The 24,574-nt window shown below is 40.6% G+C and overlaps 1 protein-coding gene across 1 annotated transcript in view; it reads left to right on the plus strand.

Moving 5' to 3' along the window:
- Window positions 1-536: 536 nt before the first annotated feature.
- The window catches only part of LPCAT1 (lysophosphatidylcholine acyltransferase 1), a 68,382-nt gene continuing 44,344 nt past the window's right edge, over window positions 537-24,574 (plus strand). Inside the window, exons 1-6 of the mRNA XM_055800372.1 lie at window positions 537-894; window positions 7,590-7,732; window positions 9,239-9,453; window positions 19,463-19,575; window positions 21,105-21,165; window positions 23,681-23,739. Of these exons, the coding sequence (XP_055656347.1) occupies window positions 778-894; window positions 7,590-7,732; window positions 9,239-9,453; window positions 19,463-19,575; window positions 21,105-21,165; window positions 23,681-23,739 (708 nt within the window). The 5' untranslated portion in view covers window positions 537-777. The remainder of the gene's footprint in view (window positions 895-7,589; window positions 7,733-9,238; window positions 9,454-19,462; window positions 19,576-21,104; window positions 21,166-23,680; window positions 23,740-24,574) is intronic.

Genomic DNA, 24,574 nt, shown 5'->3' on the forward strand with positions numbered 1-24,574 from the left:
CCCGTAGACTGGACAAACACCCTGCCACGTGATGTGAGTACATCTTGTTTCTTCCCGGTGCGGCTGAGATGTTCAGTTATCGATCGCCCGTGCCGTTACTGCTGCAGCATCTAAGAACCACCTCCACCTCAGCGAGATTCCCCTTAGTCCTTTTTATTTCTGTTTTTTTTTTTTTTTTAAATTCCCCTCACCTGTCCCACGGCCAGCAGCACCCCCGCTCTGGGGCCCGAGCGAGGCGCCAGCGCCGGCCCCGGGGAGCACCTGAGGGGTGGCGGCAGCTCCCCGCCGCCGCCCCAGCTGCCGGTGCCCCCTCAGCCGCTCCCCGCGACTCCCGCCCGCCACACGGCGTCAGGCCTGCCCCCGCCGCGCCCGGGCGGCGCCCCCTCAGCCCGCCGGGCGGCGCCCCCACCACCCGCCGGCCGGGCGGCGCCCCGGGGGGCGGCGGGCGGGGCCGCGCTCCCAGCATGCCCCGAGGGGACGGGCCGGGAAGAGGGTGGGTGGGCGCGCGAGGGCGCGCGCGGCGGCACGCGGCGAGGGGAGAGGAGGGCGGGTGCGCGCGCTCCCCCCACCCCCCGACGCGGAAACCGGCGCCCGGGCGAGCCGCTGTAGCCGGCGCGCAGGGCGCATGCGCGGGTCCGCGGGAGGGCGGGGGCCGGCGTCTAGTGGCGAGCGAGCTGGCCGCCGGTGCCCGCCCGCCGCCGTTACTCGGGGACTAGCGGTCGCCGCGCAGCCCCCGCGCCCTCTCCCGTTCTGGGCTGCCCGTAGTCCTGCCCCGCCATGAAGTTGAGCAGCCGTGGCCGGGGATGCTGCGTGGCCGGCAGCCGGGAGCGCGGGCCGCCGCCGCGGAGCCCCTTCGTGCACCAGCTGCGCCTCAGCCCCCTGGAGAAAGCCAAGGTAGGGGCGTGCGGGGCCCGGCCCCCCCTTCCCGCCGCCGCCTTCCCGCCGCCGCCTCCTGCCGCGCGTCCGCCGCGGCGCATCGGCTGGCGGGCCGCGTCCTGCGGCGGGCGGGGGCACCCTGCCGCCGGCGCTTTGTGAGGCGCCGGGGGCGGCGGGACCGGGGAGAACCGGAGCGGTGCGTGTGCGCGCAAGCCGGGCTTGCGGGGGCTGCGGCGGGCGCTGGGCGGGGGCGGGCGGCGGCTGGGGGCGGCCGTGAGGCGGCGGGGGGCGCGGGGCCGGCGGCCGCTGTGGCACCCGCCGCGCGGAGGGCGTGTGCCTGAACTTCACCGCCGCTTTCTTAAAAAAAAAAAAAAAAATCAAAAAAAAACCCCAAACATCTTTGTTTGGGTCTTTAAAAATGATTTTGTGGGGTTTTTTTTACATGGAGGGTAGGCGAGCAGTCCTGTGGAGGCACTCTTTTCTAGCGTTATGTTAAGGTATTCCTGGGCCGAGGCATCCCGTGCATCTGAAGTTTGGCCCCTGGGTAAATAATCTCTGTGGCGTAACGTACAGGTAGTGTAATTGTACAGGTAGCATTGAACATGTAGTGTAAGATGACGGGAATCGGTATTAAGATGCAGATTTGCAGTTGTATGCCTTTTTGTTTACCTTTTTTTTTTTTTTTTTTTTTTTTTGTTCCCTCCGTGCCTCTTACTTGATCACCTCACAGTAGGTGGTTGGATATTCAGAGTGCATGCCCGTTGTCTTAAGCTTTTGGTAAGATCTGGGTCACTCGCTGGACAAAGAAATACCGTCAAAGATTCACCTTTACTAGGGGTTGACCGTTTCTATTAATTTTATTACTGTAATGCTTCAGTTCCTTAAAGCTGTTGTTTTGGGGGCCTAACGGCCTACGCTAACTATCAACATGGAAACTAAGATCCACTAATGTTGAATGTCTCAGATCAAGGTGCTTTAGATCCATCTTCAATTTACTTAACATTCTGAGTGAAGTTCATTGTTGCATTGCCCTGTTGCTGTCCAGATACTTAACGACATGACATGTATGGCCTGACTTACAAAACATGGGAATGTGCCTCATGTTAAGTATCGAGCAGCCAAGGAATTCATAGTAGACTCCATTGGAAAAGGTTTTTACTTTTTTTTTTTTAATCGGGTTTCCCAGTATGTATTCAGTGATTACTCACAAATTGAATGGGAGAAAGGAGAAAAGGTTTGTGCCGTTTGCCTCATGTACTTTATACCGAAAGCCTCCTCAATAAATTGCACTGTTGTAATGATTTCTTTCCCATGTAACCTTACTTTGTTCCTGAAGTCACTTATTCTATATAATGAACCAGGTAGAAGTCTTTCAGGGAGCAGAAACAAGCAAAGATAGTATATGTTCCTATGGACTAGGACTGTGTCTTAATTATGATAATAATGATGTTTTATTTTGCAGTGTTAATGTATCTTTTTAATTTTTTAATGTATTTTTTTAATTTTGCTCTCTACTTGGTTGTTTATAAGCAACTTTAAAAATACCTTTGGGAGGGCAGAGTACCAGTTCATGGATTTTGCAGTGTTGAGTCTCATAGGAACTACTAGTGTTGCTGATCTGTTGTTAGTCCTAACAGACCTTTTAGCTGTCTCACCAGTGAAGTGACTGGTTGTCGAACATACCTGCCTTTTGTGTGGGCTGCACTGTAAATCTGTATGAGACATAAGCTTTGCAGCTGGATTTCAAGGATTTGTTATTTTCAATGAAAACTATAAGATGTGTTTAAAACTAGTGGATTTTACAGTGTGCAGACCAAAGGAGTAGCCTCACCAGAGTGCGGCTCGGTCTTGCTTTTTGAGTGAGCAGTTTTATTGATGTGCAGCAGCACAGAATTCTTTAACCCACCCTTTCTTGCAGTCTTATTTTTGCAGTTTTATATGAGGAAGAAGAATGCAAGCTGACATACAGAACCACGATGGATTTTCTTCTTTGCCTTAATTGTGCTTTCCTAACCTCTTTGCTGATTAAAAGTTGTGCTTGAGATAGAGGCTGTTAAAGAAGGCTGTGCAACTGTTCCACGTAGGAGAAATGCTGCTCTCACAGAAAGGGAAATTTCTTGAATGGGGAGGCTGCTTTACAGTGAATTACAGCAACGTGTGTTCTCTTCCATCCAGTCCTGGACTGTTGCTGAGGTTTCAGTGTGAAGTATTATAGCTAAACTCACGTCTTGTTCAGCTGTAGGTGCATATTGTGTCACAGGTTTTTCTATCTGCCCTGTGAATCTTAACAGGGGTGAGTCCTAGGACTGCAAAGCCTGTCAAGGAAGGTTAGGAACATGTAGGGACTAGAGGTACGTGAAGAAGTTGGTAAGCACAGGGGACTCAGAGAGAAGACTGCTTTGTTTGGCAGTCTGTTGCTGATGATCTGCCAGGTGGCCCCATTATTTTCACTACCAACTCATCCCTCCTTCATTCTGCACTCTGCAAGAGGTTAGATTAGCTTTTTTTGCTCATTAACAGAACTCAAAGTAAATGCATCTTTACACATTTCAGCCTGAGACTGTTAGAGTGAAAAATGGTAGAAAGTAAGAGGACAAAACAACCACAAAGAAGAAGAAAAATGGCAAAAAAGAAATCCATCAGTGCCGCATCATCTCTTACTTACGTTCTAAAAATTGGTAGGGAACAGGAGTGTAAAAGCAGTAAGGCTATTTGAGAACTGAGTCTTAGGTTTCCTGTAGAAATGATGGTTATTTTACTCTGATCTGAGGGTGACAGTGGGGGTCATTCTTGAAGCTACCTGTTTCATTTCAGTACTGTAATAAACATCCTTTCTGGAAGAAGGGCAGACTATTTCATTAACTATGTATTTTGTTCATCCTAACATCATCCGGGCACCTATCACATAAGTCAGAGCTCTAGCTTCTAGTTACCTCTGCAGAACAGGCAGAAGCATTACTAAAGCTGTCACAAAGTGTTTGTAGCTTTTTTTCCCTGCCACTTCTTAACACAATGTGATGCCTTTTTCCTTGCTTCCAGTGTTTCTGGCCCATTCATCGCACCTATGCTGGTGTTCCTCTGGTGCCTTGGAGAGCTGATTTGGCTCATTAAACTAGCATATTATTGTGTTTTTCTCTATTCTAATTGTTTCCTTTTGCTGGGTTTGCTTTTCTTCACTCTAATGAGCTGTACTGGCTTATTGCAAGCTCAGATAAGTGCTAGAGCTGACTCAAGGGGAGGATTGAGGGAAGAGTGAACAGGACCACACTCTTTAGCAGCAGTGTTCTGTTAGATTGGCTTAGGTACACATGAAAGTTTCTACTCCTATATTTATCTCCATGATTGCGTCAATCAGGGAACTTGTAGAGTGGGAAAGCAGGTAGTAAGATAATTGTTGAGGGATGAATTTCTAGTTCTTCCCAGTGCCATCTTTGGTGAATTGAGGCTATAGGGATGATAATAGTAAGTAAGTGAATGTGTGGGGCAAGACGTAGTCTCTGTCTTGATATGTTTAACAGAAAACCCAAAACCTCTACAGTGTTAAATATGCAGTTCATTATTTTCTTTGTTCAATATGTGACCATTAATTTGGAATAAGCCATGGAAATTTTGTTGTGAATAAACTGTTTTTTAATGATGTTTCCCACTGTATCTTCAATTTCGAAGATGCATTTCTTCAGCTTCTCTGTGCGTGAGAGGTATGATGCTGACTTTCAAGACAGGAAATGGAGACATACAGAAGGAGAAACAAGGGTACTCTGTGATTCTCTTGCTCAGTGTTTAGACATGTACAACCTGATGTTTTAGAGAACTTAAAGAGGACTTCATATTTTATACCTTCATTTGAAGTTCCTACTCAAATCTGAATGCAGTCTCTAAATGAGAATGTATGATACCTATTTAAGTGACTTGCCTTACATCAGATTGAAGCCCTTCTGACGGAAGAGTGGAGTACAGTTTCCCAGGGCAGCCTTCTGTTACAAGCTTTAAGACCATCCTCTCCCTTCCTGCTGCCCATGGGGTCTTTCACAGCATACACTGCAACTTCTGAAAACCTAAGGTAGGATCCTGTAGACTAGAAAATATTAAATGAGCTGTAGTCAAACCCCTCTTGAGAAAACTGGTGACGAACCAAACCTCCCAAGGGTATAGCTCCAGATGGACCTTTAGGGTTTTTTAAATGTATCTAAAAGTCTTTACATATGACTTATTACCATATAGAATTTGTAATTTTAATAGAAAACATGTCTGGGTGAATATCCTAAATATGTAGATATATGATTACTGAAAAAAGATGTCTCTACAAGGTCAGACCAGGAGCGTATGTCTCCTGCATTCTGATCTCTGACGGTGGCCAGTGGGGACAGTACTACTGTATGTAGGTTTTAGAGGATAGAAGCTTTCTTACCCAGGAAGGTAAGATGTAGATGTAGACTGAACTACTTTTCAAATGTTAGTGTCTTTGATTCCTGACCTCCTTCAGGGGCCAAACATACTACTACTACCAAGTTATCTTGTGCAGACAGGTACTGCAGTACCCCCTGCTAAAAAAGAGGCCGGTGTCACAGCCAGACACTGCACACCTGTGTACTTGGAACTGCTTCTTGCTAGCCATTTCCACCACTGCTGTCTTTGGACACAGAAGACCAAGAGGCATTTTCCACAAAGATATGCCATCTTTCACAACCTTACAGATGTAACTGCTGCCTCTGTTCTAGGATGTGGGTCTAAAGTGATCTTGATGCAAAGGATTGCTACAGAGATGCAAAGGACTTTTTGCTTTGCCCTGGTGTAGGAAGAGACTTTGAGGAGTGTGAGGGAGCAGGTGTGAATCCCAGAAGACGTTGTCCTCACCTGCATTTTGTTTCTCTTCTTTCTCAACAGCTGGTCCTTCTCTTTTTATGAGATCAGAAGGCAACTGCTTTCTCTTTTTCCAGTTTGCAGATGAGTGTTCCCCTATTTGCTGCCAGACATGGTGGTCTTCTCTACGCATGCAGCGCTGCGTGACCTCACACTGCAGTTAAAGAAGTTATACTGATTCATCTGGGAAACTAATGTATCTAAGAAAAAAATGCCTTTTCTTCCACTTCTGCAAACTGAAGCAGTCCACCTGGGGAGTGGAGTTCTGGTTTGGGGAGTGAGGCGATGGTGGTTATGAGATGATGGTGCGGAGTCTGAACCATCACTGTAAAATCTGACATTGCATTGGGCTGGTAGCTTAAGGCTTGAAACTTTTCTCCTGCTGTGTGTTCCCTGCCCCTACCCTAGGTTTGCAGATCTGTGCAGCTACAGGGCGAGTTGGTTACTGAGCTGTTTCGGGAAGTGACAGGAAACAGGAACTGATCAGTGGGAAACTAAGCTGCATGATGACTAGATCTGCATCAGGAATGAGAAGTAGTAGTTGAATAATGCTTTCCACAGCAGCCTGGAGATGCATCAGATTAAGAGACAGTACATAATGCCTCATTACTCATCCTTGCCTAGCCATTGTGATGCTGAAAAGTGCTTTTCTATGTCATCTGGTGCACCTGTGAATAGCATATTTACTCTTGAATTCTCTTTCTTTACATGATCCTTCTGTTTCAGTGTCTTCTTCATCTTATGCTAGCCTCCATTGTACAGCTTGAGGAACACTGGTGCTACCCCAGTCAGCTTCAAACAGTTTTCAGTTCGCTCTCTGTCCCTTAGCCAGTCTCCTGAATCTGTACCCTCTGCCGCTTTAAGAGCTGTTTTTCTTTCTTCCTGTCCTTTGAGTGAGAAAGATGGGGTTCTTGGCTTCTGGAACTGTTTCCTGGAGCAAGTGGATCATTGCACAGATAGTTGCTAAGATTTTTTTTTGGAGGACAGTTGGGGCCAACTCCAAACGGCTCAGGAAAGGCCCTACTTTGGGGAGAATTCTTCAAAAGACTGTGGGAGAAGTTCCAACATGATGTGTTTTTCACCACAGTTGAAGACAGAGTGCTGACTGGCTGGAAATGGGCTCTCAGAACTACAGTGCTGGGAGGATGTGCAGAAGTGGCTAGGTTCACCATGGCTTCCTAGGGAAGGATAACTTCTTGAAAACCTGCTTTCCAGGGGGTTGTGCCTGTTAGCACAGACCTGGAACTTACTCGGATAAGTTATTAAACTCATAATAACAGATAAGTTATTAAACTCGGCGTGCCTGGATGTTTGTCCAGAGGTCTTTGCACAGTGTTGCTCACTGTGGTTCCCCACAGCTTCTGGTTCCAGTAACATACAACACAGGAACTGGTGCCTTCTCAGTCTTGGAAGAGCTTTCCAGGTTGGGTCCTGTATTGCCCTGTGAATGCACCCTGCTGAAGAAATGCATATCACTGTCTGGGAGCTGCTGTGTTGGACTGACTTCTCTGTAGTGCAGTAAGATTTACAACACACCCATGCTAAATATTTACTTAATGTGAGGCTGCAGAAAGGGAAAAGACATGCCGATATATTCACTGACAAACAGGGTTTGAAGTGTGGAAAGCTAAGACTGCTTTAACTTTGAAGAGTGTACTGTGTTTCAGCTGTGCTTAAGATCAGTGAATACAAAATTGTTACATATACACCACAATTATTTGTTTGGAATTGAAGTGTATTCCGGTTTTAACATTAGATATTTTGAAGTTAAGACTTCAGATCGTTTTGTAGGAATCGCTGGTTTCTTCAGTCCAAGATTGTCTTAGAATAATGCATTTGTTTGGATTTTGCAGATTGCCTTCATGACTTTGACTCTGTTTCCTATCCGACTCTTCTTTGCTGCTTTTATGATGTTGCTGGCCTGGCCTTTTGCATTCGTTGCTTCAATGGGATCTGACGAGCGAGAGCTTGAAAAGCCCCTCTCCTGGTGGCGAAAGTAAGTCAGTGATGTGGTGAAATACTAAGAAAATCAGTTCAGCAGTTTGAAATAGAGAAGATTGGAAATACCTGATATCTGTCCCACAGACCTGCTTTTCTCTTCAAAAGAAAAATACAAAAAATATTATTTAAACGCTTTCTTCAGATAGGAAACTAAAAATACCTCAACTGTTTGATTTACCAGGTGACCCAGTAATTACAGGGAGAAAAACGTTATCATCTCTGGCCTCTTGCCTTTATTGAGGATGTAGTGTGAAGACTCATTGTGACATCCTTCAATTCAGTTACTCCTGTAATGTCAACTTCTTGTTATGAAGATTGACACTACAGAATGTGCCTGGATTTCATATTCTAAATTGTTGTTTTAAATTGCTTCACCCCATTGTTTGCTACCCTGTGATGAATTGACAAAACCTCTGTTGATTCTCTTGAGGGGTTGCCCCATGCTTTGGTGCTTATTAATAAAAGTATGTGCTTGCTTTGATATTGGAATGCTGATTAAGGTAGAATGCAAGACAGTGTTCACCCATCCATGAAAACTGCCATTTGAGGAGCAAGAAAGGAGTGTATCACCTCTTCCATAGAACACTTGAAAATTAGGAGCTGGCACTAGCATGAGGGAAGCTGATTCTATTTTGCATCACAGGAAGGAAAGAAATTGAGAACCACGGAGGCATGTCACTTTAAATTTCATTTGGAATTGTATCAGTATAATAACAAAAGGAATAAAGGATTGCCTTCCATATTGCATGCAGTTATTTTGAAGCTTTTTAAGATTTCCATCCCCCATTTCATCCCATTTTCAGCGTCACCCTTCTCACCAGCCTCCAGTCCCTGCGAGTACAACAATTTGTGGTGTTGGTTTTGGCACTCCGTTGGTTCAAAGCAAATGTGTCTCTTTTCATGACTTGTTTAAAAAACAAGCAAACAAAACCCCATCAAAAAAAACCCCAAAGTGCTTTAGGAGGAGATGGGGAAAAGGGACAAAAATAAAGTATTTCCAGAGCTCCCAAATACGGTCTGTAGGCATCCCCGTGTTTGAGAATCTATGTCCTACTTTCTCCGCTGTTTTGTTTGGGTAGACTCAAACTCAAGAATCAGGGTTGTTGCATTCTAGCAATATGCCAGTAGCATTTTTCAGGACTCGGTTTATTAGAGCTTTTTTGGTGTTACTAGGAAGCATTATTAGACATTGTACAGAATAAACACAACAGTAGTCTGAATCAAAATTAATTTAGTGATTAAATAAATGCCAATCTTTAATCTGTGATTAAAAAGCATTAGTATTCAGGCATGAAATGAAATTGAACAGCACCTTACCTTTAAAGTGGTCTTAAATCTGCTGAGAAAGAGAAAACAAAAGCTCTGTGCAGTGTTCCTGCTCAATTGAAATAGCATAGCGTATCTGTACTTTCATCATGCTTACCAAGTTTGTGTTGTTTTTTCTGTTCATTATTTTGAAGTGTTCCTGTGGCAGCATAACTGTTTTCTCAATTCTTCACAGGATAGTGGATATTTTGTTGAAAGCAATCATGAGAATGATGTGGCTTGCTGGTGGATTCCACTGGATAAATGTAAAAGGCAGACGGGCATTGCCGGCGGAAGCAGCGATATTAACTGTGGCTCCCCATTCTTCCTACTTTGATGCCATTCCAGTAACTATGACCTTTGCCTCCATTGTGATGAAAGCAGAAAGCAAAGATATTCCTGTTTGGGGAAGTAAGTTGGTAGATACTTAATTTTTCAAGAACAATTAAAAATGATTACTTAAGAAATTCACTGGTTGTGTATGAGAAGGCCTGAAACACCAAACTTTGCTATAATATATGGTGAGATTTGGAGGCTTTCTTGTGGTTTTGTTTTCGGGTGGGTTTTTTTTTTTACTGGTCTAATTTGAATATCAGTAGGAAAAATTGGGGGGGGATTTTGTTGTGGTTTTTTTTCCCCTTGTCTCCAAAGGTGAATCACTGTACAAATCAAAACAATCCTATAGAACTCGTGGTAAATCTGCAGTGAAATTGCAACATTTTGAGACCTGACAAATAGAAAAGCAAGTTAGGATGGGTCTATAGAAGCAAAGGGTGAGGCTAGAGAGAAAGTCCACCGAAACTTTTTTTGGTGTGAGCTGGGGTGCCATTCCAGAAATGTGTGTTGTCTTCTCTGAATGATACCCTGCCTTGAAGGGAGTACTGCTAATCCTTTGTGCATCAATAAGTTTGTTCAAGCAGGGTGTTAGATTTACACTGAGTACACAACAGTCTGCTCTTGCTCATCTCTAAGAAATACAGGTGCCCAAGTTAGTAGTGTTTGAATGCTATCTTTGAAATTATCAGTGTAGATTCTCACAAAGGCTTGAGGGGGACCTGTGACTTTTGGTGCAGTTGTGCTGAAAAAAATGTGTAAGCTTTTAGGCTTGTTGATTTCTAACCAAAGTCTGTGTGTAAGCATTTTGGAGAAACCCACTATGTCATGTCTAGGGACCAGCAAAGTTCAAAGAATCTTCTTGTGCCTCGTGTAGATTTTAAGGTAACATAAAAAAGACAAAAAGATTTTTGCTTTGGCCTTGGGTAGTGACTTTTAAATTAAAAAGTCTAAATAAAAGCTTTGAGTTCCTTTGCAAGTAAGTGGAATCAGGCTGTTGGTGTTGACATTCTCCTAAATTTAATTAGACAGTGTAGTTTTAAGGACATACTCAAAACCAGAAGCTGAGACATGGCCACAAATGTTGAGTGTTTACATCTAGAAGCTTCTTGTAGGGAGTCTCTTGGTATAGAGGTCTCTCTGTATCAGATAAAGCTCAGGCCAGCACTGTAGCTGTATCTCTGTTTCACTGAATACATGATTAACGGAGTTTAGTAAAAGTCTGTGGCAGTGAAAAATCTGTGTAAAAATGAATAGGTATGTTGTACAAAAAGGACGTAGGCATGTGTTTTTAAAAACAAGTGTATGCAAACAAGCATAGTGTGAAAACAAAAAGAAATTGAAGTCCCTTGTCCAATACTGAAAGAAGATACTGTTGTGAAGACTGTATGTTGACACTCCTGTACAGTATAGGTGTATCCAGGCCAACTTGGGCTGTAGGAGCGGTCCAGCCATAGATGTAGGGGCAGATTTATCACCTTTCTTAGTTATAGTTGCTAGCTCAAAAACATAAAGTACCCCATGTGGAGCTCTCCTTTACTTGCAGCTGGACTGTTTGGAGGATCCAAGCTACATGAGGTAACCCAGGCCATGTTCTGTTACTGAAATGTGATGAAATGGCAGAAAGGCATTTGGCAGCATGCTATAATAGCAGCTTAACTATCCCATGTAATAGATGAGCCTGAGGAGAATCTGTAGGGATATGGAGGTTGTAGTTACACTGAATGTAGCACAAATAATGCATATTGAGTAGTTCAAACTACTTGCTCTATACCTACTTTAAAGTATCTTTTAAAGGATTCAACTGAAAGTCTAAACTGACTACAGTAAGTTTTAAAAACAATTCAGTTAATTTTGTTCATATATAAGCAAAATCAGTTACAGAAAAAACAGAAGACCCAGGAAACCACATATGATGATTTGATGGAATATTGTTGTACAGTGCAGACAAGTAAATGAGTATTTTGTTGCTTTGTCATGCAGTCACAAAAAATATGTAGTCCCTTAAGTGTTCAGAAGAATGCCATGGAAATGAGGCATGGCAAAGGTAGTAACTGGGATTCAGAGTTCAAAAACCTTTTTTGTTTTTAAAGGAGTACTTTTATACATGCAATATTACAGAAGTTTGTGTTATTAAAGTAAGTGGACCTTAACAGAGAGGTAAGTAATGTAATGATTAGTTTGGCTTAAAATTTAGTGAAAACTTTCCAGTGGAGTAAAGTTGTGATTTTTTTTTTTTTTTTTAAATTTACTGCTTGAAAGGTTTCCTGTGAAGCAGATGGTACTGATTGTCCTCTCTTCCTTTCATCTAGCATTTTAATTACATTTTTTTTTGTGTGTGTATGTAGAAAAGTGTAAACAACATTGGATTTCATGTTATTGGACCACTGGTGTTTCTCTTATGTTATCTGTGAAATGTAATCCAAGAAGAAATGACAACCATGGTGAATTGTCAACACTTTAGACATTAATCTAGAATTTATCCCAGAGGGGTCAGAAGTGTTTGTGTTCTTCAATTTTGTAAATCTTGCAAACTTGTTGTACCATCTCCAGTGAAGTTTTGGAGCCATCTATTGATAATCCTAACCTTGCTGTCTCTTAACTGAGTTCGTTAATAGTCATTCAGAATCTCTGGGAAGTTTTGAATAAAGTACATTTGTTTAACTTTGGGAGCAGATTTCAGCATGTAAAAAAATGAAGCAGCAGAGGAAATTCTAAGATGATTTCCAAAAATGAGAACTTTGGGTGAAGAGTAGATCTTCATCCAGAATATCCAAACATGATGTAAGTTGGCTTTTCGATGTAATGACAGTGTTCATCAGGACATTTTATGTTTTGTACCAGAGGAATCAAGTGCTTTAGCAGGCACAAAAATATCTGCTAGCTAGTTAGCAAGATTGGTTCTGAAAGTATATATTTTTTTTAATAGATTGCTGGAACAGCTGCCTGTATTATTGTTGCCCTTAGTTTGCCAGTCATGGAATATTAAGCTTTTGATGCACTTTTTTAAGTCCAGATAATTAAAAGCCTGTTCTTCATGGATTGGAAGTATTCCACAAGTGTGTTTGTGTATGAGTATTTTATTGCTTCTTAACTTAAAGGCAGCCCTCCAGAACCACAAAGTCCAATTTCAGAAGCAGTCTTAAGTCTTGTGACTCTTTCGGACAACTTTATTCTTTTTAGGAAAACAAAGAAAAAAAAACAACCCAAATTTAAAAATGGTCTTTTGCTCTGACAAAGTTATAATCTCTTCAGTTAGTGGTCGGTACTGAAGAAAATTACCTACTTGGCACACATGCTAGGTTAACAAACTCTGAGGAGAAACTGCTTGCCCAAATATAAATGAGATTTCAATGATCACAAAAAAACCCCAGTAAGCAGAGAATTCCAGAACAGATGGAACACATCATCACAATGCTGAAGGACATGAGTTTTTGCTCAATGGCCTTCCAGAGTTTTTATAGGTTGAGGTGTGAAGCTTGCTGGATCGCTTTAGTGTAAAGTGTGCAGCCCAGGGTAGATGATATCTAGGAATCTGTTGCACCTTAACGGTGGCTGGAAACTTGGATCAGTTTGTTGATCAGCACAGGTCCTTAAACTTTCCTGTTTTGTCTACTGTAACACCCCCCCCACCCCACCCCCCCCGCCCCCTTCAGTCAGGACAAGCTTGTTGCATAGGTTCTGGATAGTTACACTTCACTGCCTTATTTCTGCCTGGTAAAGCAACCTAGAAAAAATATTTTTTTTTTTATTGCTGAAGTGGTCAGTACTACTGCAGAAATACTTCAATAAGAAGGAGAAGGGATTTGTCAGTAAATATGATTTGGTGGCATTTTTGTTGGATAACTTTTATGATTCAAACATGTTATGTGGTCTGAACTTTTAAAAACCAAATTTAAGGTGAAGAGCTAATTTCAACTTCAAGCAACTTTTTGACATCTGTAACCTCACCCTCTGAAAAAGAGAGGAAGTCGGTACCTGTGAAATGAATAGAGGGATATGTTAGTTTAAGATTATAAAGGGGTAGGAGGTCATTTGTACTTTGCAGAATATAAAAGTGCTATAGAGGAAGGGAGAATTATATGGTGCTGTAAAAACTATCAATTCTATTATGAGTGGTTTTTTCCACATGTAGTAAACTTAGGATTTTTTTTTTTTTCTGTTCAAGTTCATCTTTTTGAGAGTGCTCTATAAGCCTTTCTTGAGCATCATGGCTAAAAGACAAATAGTAATTCAGTGGGAAGTATTTATGCTGTGGTAGCTAGGTATGTTTACATCTCAGAACTTAAAAGATGCCAGATTACTTAGTCATGAGCTCTGTTATGCAACCTGATCCTCCAGTCCTTCACCCCAGTACTTCCCCCATACCTTGCAAAGCACACAAGAGAACCGTGGTAGACCCATAGCTCTGCAGTGAGTATCTCTTATTTAAATACTTCTGAGATGCATCAAAACAATCCTTAAACTCCTTTTGGAAAAACCTGCTGTAAGGTGAAGGCAACATAGATTTCTTCTCTTTATATGCTGTAAATCAGCAGCTTGAACACTGCTAAGGTCACCAGCTTGAATGCCAACATCCTGTGCTATGTTGGTATTGTAGCCTGCCTTGAGTACACAAATGAGCTCCCCAGTTCAGAGGAGCCTCTTGAAGTTACTGCCAAGCTTATCCATTTCATCCTCTTTTGTAAAAACTTCCATTTCAAAGTTCAGTGTTTCTTCCAGACTAGGTACCCAGATGGTCCTGCAGTAAGTCAGTCTTCATAGGAGCTCCCTTGGAGAGACCGCTGCAGTCACCTGTGTATTGTAGGTATGCCTTTATTGTTTGGGTTGGAATCCTGGACTTGTTGGATTATTTTTTTCCACCATAAATTCACTGCTACTGGAATGCCTAAACCACCATTTCTTTTTTTAAGCATCCTAATTAATGTCATTTATGGAAAATACAAACTACAGTATATAGGAAAACTGCAAATCAACACAACTGCCTAATAAAATACTTTTTAGACTGGAAGCAAAAAGCTAAAACATACAGCCATGCCCTCATACCGGTATTGCAGGTGTGAAAGCAAACAGCAATCTTTGTGATATGAAAAGGGTCTTTGTCTCTCAAGGAGCCCTTAAAGAAAATAGATCACAGTATGAAAGACCAACCCAAACCCCACAGAATTTACTTCTGTTGAAGATAGAGAACACTGATTACTTACCTCCTACTTCTGACCTCTCTTTGTCCTACAGACTGCATGTTTCTTGCCTTTCCCTTTGGAAATAGGGAGAACTTTCCCATTAACACTGTCACTATACCAGGAATACTTGGTATCTGTTCTGTCAGGTGGTCCATCTGCTAAGCATTTAGTCAAATTGAGAGGTTGTTCTCAGCACATTTAGCTTTAGTGGTTGATTCAGGGCTGGGTCAAAAAAGTATATTTTCTGTGAATGATTGTTGTTCTAATAAGATACTACCACTAACTTTACAAATCTCATGTACAGTAACGTGACTAAAATAATGCTATTTCTGTAAGAACAATATAACGCCAAGTGGAAAAGATCCTATTTTTGATTGACTTCATTTTTGTGCACTGATAACAACTTTGTGTATTTGTTGCATGGGTGCTTGAGTTTTTTTCCATTTGGAAGGCCTTTGTCCCTATACAAAGGAAGCTATTTTATTCTGGAACCGTAATTATTCCGCTCCCCCCTGCGCACCCCCCCAACCTTCAGAAGACTTCTGACCCCTTTGTGGATTTTTTTCTTATTTTCTCTCCAGAAAAGAGCAGTTTTCACATTAGATATTACTTCATTAGAAAAGGTGTGAGTTCAGAACTTTGTGAACATGTTCGAGTAAGGCAACTCTTAAAAGCACTATCTTGGGCTTAATTTTTCAACCTTTTAACCTTCATGTTTTTGTAAGCCCTAAATACAGAATGTACAGGAGGGCAACTACTATTAGAAAAATAATCTGTATTTTTTCCCATAGTAGGAAAAATCAAGGAGTAAATACTGTAAATGGATGTCCCACTGCAAGTCTACCTGTATTATACAACCTACCTCCGTGTTAAATGCAAATAGAGGCAGTTGTACTGGCTCTATTGGCCGCTATCTCAGTGAATGAGAGGAATGTATGTGATGGGATTTTGTGGTGTTTGCAGGAGAGGCCAAGATAAAGTCTCAGGTTCAGCATTCTCTACTTCTGCAGCAGATCTGTCAGTCTGATGCTGTTTCTACAGTGGTGAAAATGTAACTGCCTACTTAAAAATATGTGTGTGTATGGGTAAGTTTTAGAAGAACAGCATTTAGTGGCGCATTGCTGTCCTGTTGTTTTTTGTGTTCTCGTGCCTTGTAGACCAGGGGTGATGTTGCCAGTATGCGTTTATCTACTATATGGTTGCAAATGTCAAGCATAACTTAAATGGTGTGTTACAATACTTTCTTCTATTGTATGTTAAATAGTACTTCATGTTTTGATTTGAAGCAGGGTTTCCTCACAGACATTTGCTTGTAAATAGTTTTTTTTTTTCCTGTTACCCTGAGAAGTTCATTGACACCAACTCGTGTGTGTTCAGCTCATCAGAAAGAAACTTGCTTTTGTGCATCAGCTGGTGCTTGAAATGATTGCGTTGAAGTTAGGGTTCTGAAATCAGTTGGAGCTACCACCCTGCAAGTAATTAAAGCAATACTGAATTCTTGCAGGTTCTCTTAAAGGGTGCTTTGTGCTAGAGCAACTTTCCATTGGTTGGATTATCTATAGCATTCTAGCTGCCCTGCAAGGCAGAAGTTTTCATGAACTATGTTTAAATTGCAGGCACCTGCCTAAGAAGGTGGAGTACAGCATGTCACCTGTCTTCAGGACTACTTGTAATGAGCTGAAATTGGGGGTGAGAGTGACTACTTCAAGTAGGACCAGCACTGCTAGAGAAAAAGCTGGAATAATGACACTGGCAAGGTCAATTCTGTGACTTGAGGGACTGTTTGCCATCACCCACTAGAATTTATAATTTAAGGGTGGTTTTAATGGAGTGAGAGGAGATGGGCAAGCACATCTTTCAGCATCTCTGAATACTTGAATTGTGGTCTTCACTATCTGGTTACAGTTGGTCTTGGACAATTAAATAGATGAGCAAAATATTTAAGACTGTTCTGTTTATTAAGTATGTTGCACAGTTCTGTTGTTTAGTTGCTCAGTATGCTAGCTGTTCGAAGCATTTTCATGTATGCTGCTTTTTGCTCCTGCCCTGACTTTGCACTAGTCCTGCCTATTTCTTGCCTCATATGTGACTTTACAGTACTGTCTCCAGGCTTCCTGATGTTTCAGCTTGACTTCTAACAGCAGTCTCACCTTGTCTGCATATATGGTATGTTTCTCAGCTTCTCTTTACAGACTGTTGGCTCTGCTACTGACTATTTCTTGCACAGATTGACAAGCATCTGAAAATTCAAAGCCTGTACCAAGTTAATGTACTGAACATGATAATAGGTGGTGAGAGTAGAGGTCTGTGTAGCCTTGTGCTCTGTTTTCAAAAGGGGTTATGGAAAGTGTATATGAAGAAAGGCAAGTATAGAACTAGCCTTCCCTTGGTACGTACTTTCAGTTTCTTACTGATGACTGAGAGTTTCAATTTCACTGAAATTGTTGGACTTAGCCACTAAAAGCTTGATAATTGGTGTCTTACAGGATCTTAAGTTGCGTGTTAAAACTGTAATTGTGTTTAGTCTGATCCCTAAGGAAGTAAGACTTGTGATCACCCTGTCTACTAAGCTAAGCTTTGATGTGATGGGTTGAAATATTGATAGCATCACATGTATTTGAGAGAAAGATGATGGTTTAAAAAACACAAAAGTTCTGCAAGCTGCATGAAAACAATGTTTAAACCATAAGAAAAGAAATGAACTTACCTCACAGACTATTTATCATATAATTCAACAGGCAAGACAGATCCATAGGAAACCAAACTTTCAGTTGCCTCTGTTCTTTCAGCATACCATAATAGTTTTTTCTTTGCACATGGGTGTGTTGCTGTTTGTGGTGGTGTCCATTTGTAAGATAATTTGCAGTGTGTTATTTTGGAGTATTGTAGCATTGCAGTAGCTTGCTTTCAGGAAGGTTGTTAACAGTAAAGCTCCCACATTAATGCTGCTTGTCTGTCCAGTTTTCAGATAATATATTAGTGGTTAGAGACTCAAAATTGGCAAGTTGTCCATAGTCTGATGTTTCTGTCATACTGCTCTAAATAAAATCTCTCTGCTTGCTTAATTTCATGTGTTATAAAGAAGGCCCTGCTTGCGACATACCCTCAGATAAGAGCCTTGGAGCTCTTGTTTGTTCCTTGACCTGAATTAATGTGAATTCCATCATTTGGGCCGGGCCTAATGTAAGAGAAACTTCAGAGTGAAGGCTGAGGATGTTTGAGTCCTTTTTTTTTTTTTTTTTTTTGTACTTGATAATGTTTCTGCTATGGAATAGTAATTTGCAGCAGTAGGGGAAACTTGGAACTAGCATCATTAAGAAACAAAATGAACAGAGTTACAAAACCAGGTATGGTTTCCTTTGCCTTTTTTCTTATTGCTTGTTCTGTGTTTTGGAGAGTTTTTTTCTATTTTTTTTATGTATGGTTGTTTTGTGGTTTAGTGTGGGGTTTTTACCTTCCTGCAGCAGTAACCCCAGCTGGCCCATGATGATCTTTGCTCCCCTAGCAGGCATTGTTCTATGGATATTGTCTAAGAGAAGGCATGTAGGATAAAGTACAAGAGTATGGTACATTTTCTCTGTTATACTATCTCCTAAGCTTTGGCAACCTATGGGATAAAACCTTTTGGAGGCTGGCTGAATCTTTGATAACTTGCTGTAAGATGTGATGGATTAGTTTCATGGAACCACAGAATAATTTTGGTGAGTTGCTGGCTGAAGTGCCAGTGGGGTAACACCAGTACCAGCCGTTTTTGCTGAGTACAGGACTGTAATTCCTTACACTGTTTTTGTCTTCATGCTTTAAGCACTGGCCAATCCATTAGTGCGGAAAGTCTCTCCTTGACGAAAGAAGATTATACGACTAGTGTCAGTGACTCATTTTGTGGTGTTTGGAAATACAAATACTGTATTTTATGTTTGTATTTTAGGCAAATAGAATAGCTAATGACTTAGTGACTTGAACCTTCAAATAACATTACAAGATACAAAAATGATAAAAAGTTATTTGAAGACAACCTGCTTAAATAAAAGCATGATACAGTATATTTGAAGATGCTTTTCTTGTATTTTTGACAATGCAAAAGAGTTTTATGTGCTACACTACTATTTTGTAAGTTGGCCTGGATGTCCTTGTGACACAGGTGCATGGAGAGGGTGTTTTAGATTGAGTTCTGGTTCTTGCTCATGCTCATTTTTTGTCTGGCTGTGAATAAGAGGCTTCCCACTGAGCCAGGAGGGGTATGCCTGAGATTTGATTCATCTAGTATGAGGAAGAGGCAAACAGGTGACAGCTCAGAAAACAAGCACGCTTTTTCTTTTGATGATGTTGGTTCCTCAGGAAAGATAATGTGGTCTGTGTATGAAGTATTTTTAATGGCGTACCTTCAGTGAAGCTGAGCAGTTGCAGAAGACAAGAGCTCTAAAGACAGAAGCATTTTGACTCACAGGATGTCTTTTGGAAGTACTTGTATAGGGAGTTTCCTGCTACTTTGCTGGGCTGAGGGTGGCTGTAGATTTTGTGATTTTTGTGGTAGGAAGAAATGGCCTATAATCAGCCACAGCTGCCCAGTTGCAGAAAACTACTTATAAAATGTACAATCATGTTTTAAATTCTGTGATGTATGTGTATTGGTCTATTAAAAATTGAAGAAGCACAAAGTGCCAGAGTTGTGGAAATAGTCTTCCTCACAGGAATTCAGGAAAATATTTCAATAAAACTGCAGTGTTTTAGCTGAGTATTTAACTTTACAGTGCGATATAGTAAAGTAGTTACATGCTTGTACCCAAATTTTTGTCCAGAGGACTACTGGGGTGGGGGAATATATATATATATATTTTTTTTTTTCCAAACAAAAGGGAAATAAAGGCTGGTTTGCTTGTCTTTTTGTTTTTTCTCCTCTTCAGCTCTAATCAAATACATCCGACCAGTATTTGTATCTCGGTCAGACCAGGATTCTCGCAGGAAAACTGTTGAAGAGATAAAGAGGCGTGCTCAGTCTGATGGTAAATGGCCACAGGTACTGTATATTACTACGGTGTGACCAACGGTATTTGGCATTTCCAGGCTTTGGATATGCAGTTTACTTTTTTCTTTGCGGGATGCTTTAGGTGGTTTGTGGATAGAAGATACCTCTTTCTAGAAGATGTAATATCTACAAAATACTAGCTTTTCATTGCAGCGTGTTTCAAGGGGAGACTGGGAAAGCACATGGGAAAACAGCTATATTAAGTGACACTAAATGGACGGACCACAGCAGGTTTAGAAAGCTCTCTAAGAAGAAAATAATCAAGTGCTCAGTAGGATACCTGAGGGCTTGTTGTGTTCTTGCCCTTCTCGAGATTTTGGTGTACTGTCATTGTTGGAGATGCAATACTGGCCAAGACAGCCAAAGCAACCGAGATGTTCCAGTAACCAGAGTACACCTGTATTGGACCACATGATGAAAACATGCCTAAAATAAAGCAGCTTGGGGGGTTTTCCTGCACCTGAAATGTCACTATTTCTAATGTGCATTGGAAGAAAGTAATGGGGAGGAAGAGGTGACTACCTAAGGTCTCGGTTTTCTAGAAGCATGTGATTATTTTGCAAATATGAACCATTCTTCTTTTGGATTTTTGAGATTAAGATATAGTAGGTCTTTCATGGCATTCTTACTACTACGGTGCTTATGTCTGCGTACTGGACTACAGAAACATTATAAACATTTACATACAATGTGACATAGCTTTCATATCATGACTTTAATTGATAGATTTCAAAGCACTTTAAAAAGTAAATATTCTTACAGATGAAGAAACTGAGTTGGCAGAGCTGAAATTGTTTCCAGAATATCTATCAAGCTAGTTAGTAACACGTCTAACAACTAGTTAGACAATGAAACTGGTAATGTTGATTCTAGTCTGTTGCTTTGTCCCTTTATGATATGTATTTATTTCTTTTAAATGTCTTGTTCTATAATTCAACAAAATTTCAGCAGTTTTTGGCTTTCTGCTGTCCAAAACTTTTTTTTTTTACAATCTAACCTCTTCTGTTAGATTGAATTTGGTTCAACTTCAGCATTTTTTGCCTTGGTAGAATTCTGTTTAGATATTTTCAGCCTCTATCATTCTGACATCTGTGCACATGCAAAGTAATCAATGCAAAAAGAAAATAAGTCTTTCTTTTCTTAGCCTGTAAGGAGGTCACTTGGGAGCAGGAATTTTGTTTTGGTGCAAACCAGAATATGGTATTTTTACCAGCACCAAAGCCTTTTGTGAAAATTCTCCTGTACTCACAAGTGTTTCTTGTCACTATTAGTGTTCCAACCAAATAGGATTACTATCTGAGATCAAACAAGAGGCAAATTTGCAGATAAAGAAAAATATTTTTACTATTAAGACAGAACTTTACTTCTTTATTGAGCATTATTTTTGTATTCTAACTGAACTGTTTTTCCCTGAACATTTTTTTACTGTAATCAACTAACGTTAACTTTGAAAAGATGTGTTCATAAATAAATCCACATTGAAATAGTTCTAAATTCAACTTTTTTCTTTTTACTTCAAGATAATGATATTCCCAGAAGGCACTTGCACAAACCGATCCTGTCTAATTACATTCAAGCCTGGTAGGTATGATGCTCATTTCTGTTCTCTACAGAATGTTCTTGTATCTTTGTTTTCTGAAGTAGCACTTGCATTGTAATTTGCTTCCTGTTGCAGAAGTTAAAAATCTTGCACTACAGTGGAATTGGAATAGAAATTTTCTGATGCTACAAAACGATTGTAGTTCCACTGTTGAGCAAAACATTTTAGATAATTTAGATATTTTTTTTCTTGGCATATGAGCTGGAGGACTAACGTTTCTTACAGTGGTTTTGGCTGTGGTTGTCTTTTATCTTTTTCTTTTCTTTTTTTTTCTTGGCCCCTCCATTTCCTGTGTTGGGTCTGTCACACATCGTTTAGATACATTATAAAGCTTAAAGTACAGGCTGCTGCAGCATTTGTTGCTGTGTTGTATGTGGTTGATTTCCCTCCAGCTCTACTGTTGAGTTGCATTCTGGTGAAGGTGGCACAAGAATCTTGCCAGTATAGCACTGTTACGGAGGCTGCCATTTCTCCACAATTTTCTTTTTATTTAACATCCCCATTCTAAACTCTTTTCAGTCAGCATAACACTTTAAGATTAGAGGTATAGTAGATGGTAGAGGGTATAACACTGAACATTGTTGCAGTTGTGAACTGCAGTTACAGTAGGGAGAAATGCCAACGCTGCAGTGGACCTTCAATGTTTAATGTAAGCTTGTCTTTATGATATATTAGAGAGATGGTGAATGAGGCTGCAGCGAGTGAGACAGTTGTGTGTGTGTTTGACTCTTCGTAGGTTTCTGCCTAGCTCACTGTGTTCTGGTCTTACTGTGTGTCTTATTTTGTGTTACTTACGTGTGGCATTAGAATATCATGCACTAAGTCAGCATTGTGATTCCTTACACTGATTCATTTGGTGGAAGGAATCTCAGTATTGTCTCCTGAACAAACATTCAAAAAAGCTTTTCTTCCTCCCCTCTCAGCTCTTTACCTTTTTAGATTGAGTGAGTGGTGGTTAGAACATCCACTACTTTTTCTCTTTACTTTCCTTCTCCCTCTGCCTGAATCCTGGTCATGCTTTGAAAACCAGTTGGAATCCTTCATTAAAGCCCTGATACCCTTCCTTCCCTCTGTGCCATAGAATTCCAGGCACTATATACTTTCTGCCTCAGATCCCCCCTCTGTCTTCCTCTCCTCTGGTCTAGTACATGCTGCTGTCTGCCTCTTGACTATCTCAGTTTTCCTACTGGAACTGGCTTCTGTATCCATCCAGCCTCCCAGAAATCCTTTGCGTTATAATTCATCGCTAATATCACTTTAGGTCTCTATTCAAGTAACTGCTTTCAGGATTCCTTTCTCCATTCTACTCATATGGCCTACACTTCTTGCTCTTACTGGAGATTTTTTTTGGGTTGTGTTCATGAAAGCTAGTTATACAGGACAGGCTAGTCTAGTTTTGTTTAAATGGTGGTCTTGTCATCAACCACTCAGATTTTTTTCATCTTCAGATTCTTTCAAAAGTTGCTCAAAAAGGCTGGGTTTTTTTTTGGAGACTGAATACAAAATACCACTGGGCTGCCAAGAACCAAATCTCTGCAGGATCCCATCCAGACAACTGTCATTTAGAGATGTTTATACTCCATTAATAATTTTTTTTTTACATCTATGCAAGTATTCTGCAAAGCAAATGTAATGCTAAGGATACAGTATACTTCCATTCTTCAGGCCTTGATTTGAAACCAAATATTAGTCAGAATTTAGTAAATTGCTATAAAAAACCTTAGTTTGAGCGAAGACTGTATTAAGTGTTTTCACAAGAGAAAGATGTTTAATCTTGAGCAAGATAGTTAACATTCTTACCTAATCTTTGTGCTGGAAACCAAGAAAATCATTAACAAATTATGTTTATAGATTTTGTGCTACTTACCAGAAATATTAATTTTCAAATTAAGTGATACTTCTGTACAATAGTTCTAGTTCAATACTTTCTAACTGTTAGATTTTCCATAGCTAGAGAATAAACAAATAAGCCATTTTGAGGGGAATTAAGGTGAGAAAAAAGGTTAAATTAATTCTGTTACTTCAGAGATGATAAATTTCCTATAAATTGATGTTGCCCAGCTAAAAATAGAAAGCTGCTTTTGCATAAGAAAGCTTAGGTGTTCTTCACCAAAAAATACTGTTGACCACAGGGAATATATGATTTAACTATCTTGCACATATGTGTTTTTTAATCACTTATCAAGCTGAATTTGGTACTGGGCTTTGACTTGCATACATGACAATTTATGTAGGTGGTAGAGGATAATTTAGAGAATGCAAGCAAGCATTCTTCATTATTTGTCTTCTGAAAAGGTGTGTATACATTGTCATTCTTCAGTGCTTACTTTTTAGACTTTGACTTCTGCGGCTCCTTTTGGGTCTTACTTTTTCACTGTTAACTAATTTGTATGCATATCAGCCCAGCAATTGTATCACTTTTTTTCTTTACTGCAATAAATTTCTGCTGTGCCAAAATGCACTATAAAATATTGATGTGTCATATGTGCCTCCTAGGAGCGTTTATTCCTGGAGTTCCTGTACAGCCAGTGGTTTTACGTTATCCAAACAAACTGGTAAGTTCAGCTTGCAGTAAATATGGGGCATTTTCCTTTAAATACATTGGCACTTCTGTAAACTTTTAGATTAGATAATTAGATTTAGAAATTTGGAAAACATTAATAAATGCTTATTGGCTAAGTATATATTCCTTAAGCTTCTAGAAATATAGATAACCTTAACAGACAGTTTAAATGTTTCTGCTTTAATTGGATTGCTCCTTTAAAACAGTGCTCTGAAAGTTATTCAGGTTGTTACAAGAAGTGCTATACAAATGACAAGACAAATTCCATCAATTTCTGTCTAGGAGGCATGTGTTCCCACCAGCTCCCTTACCGCAGTGTGTGCTGGAGAGGGTTTTTTTAATATTGTTTATTGCTGTAGGATGCTTCTGCACCTCCTGCCTGTGGAGGTGTTAGTACAAATTAATGCAACCAGGTAAATGATAATAGAATAATGTGTTGGGGACCTCGGCACATCTATAAGGTGTCTCATTGTCAATGTTTTACATCCTCTGTGCACTTGGCTAAGGACTGCTAGACACTAGCTAATTTGGAGTAGTCCTTCAGTATAAATCAGATTCATGCAAATTATGTGTAAATTATAGTGCTTATTTGCAACACCTAAATTAAAAAATTGTTACAAATGCTTGTACAGGTATGGGCAAACAAATGAAGACAAAGGTCACTTGATCTACTTCCAGATCAAGCCTACAGGAAAGCATAGAAGGATGGTTTTTTATATTATTTGTCCTACCTGATATAGATACTTTCCTGTGCTACTGCAGCCAGAATCCTGTCTGTCTACATTCCTTGGTTAATTAGAAGATGCTTCCTAGTGAACTTTATTAGC

The sequence above is a fragment of the Falco peregrinus genome, chromosome 3 (genome assembly GCF_023634155.1).
Source record: "Falco peregrinus isolate bFalPer1 chromosome 3, bFalPer1.pri, whole genome shotgun sequence".
Taxonomy (NCBI): domain Eukaryota; kingdom Metazoa; phylum Chordata; class Aves; order Falconiformes; family Falconidae; genus Falco; species Falco peregrinus.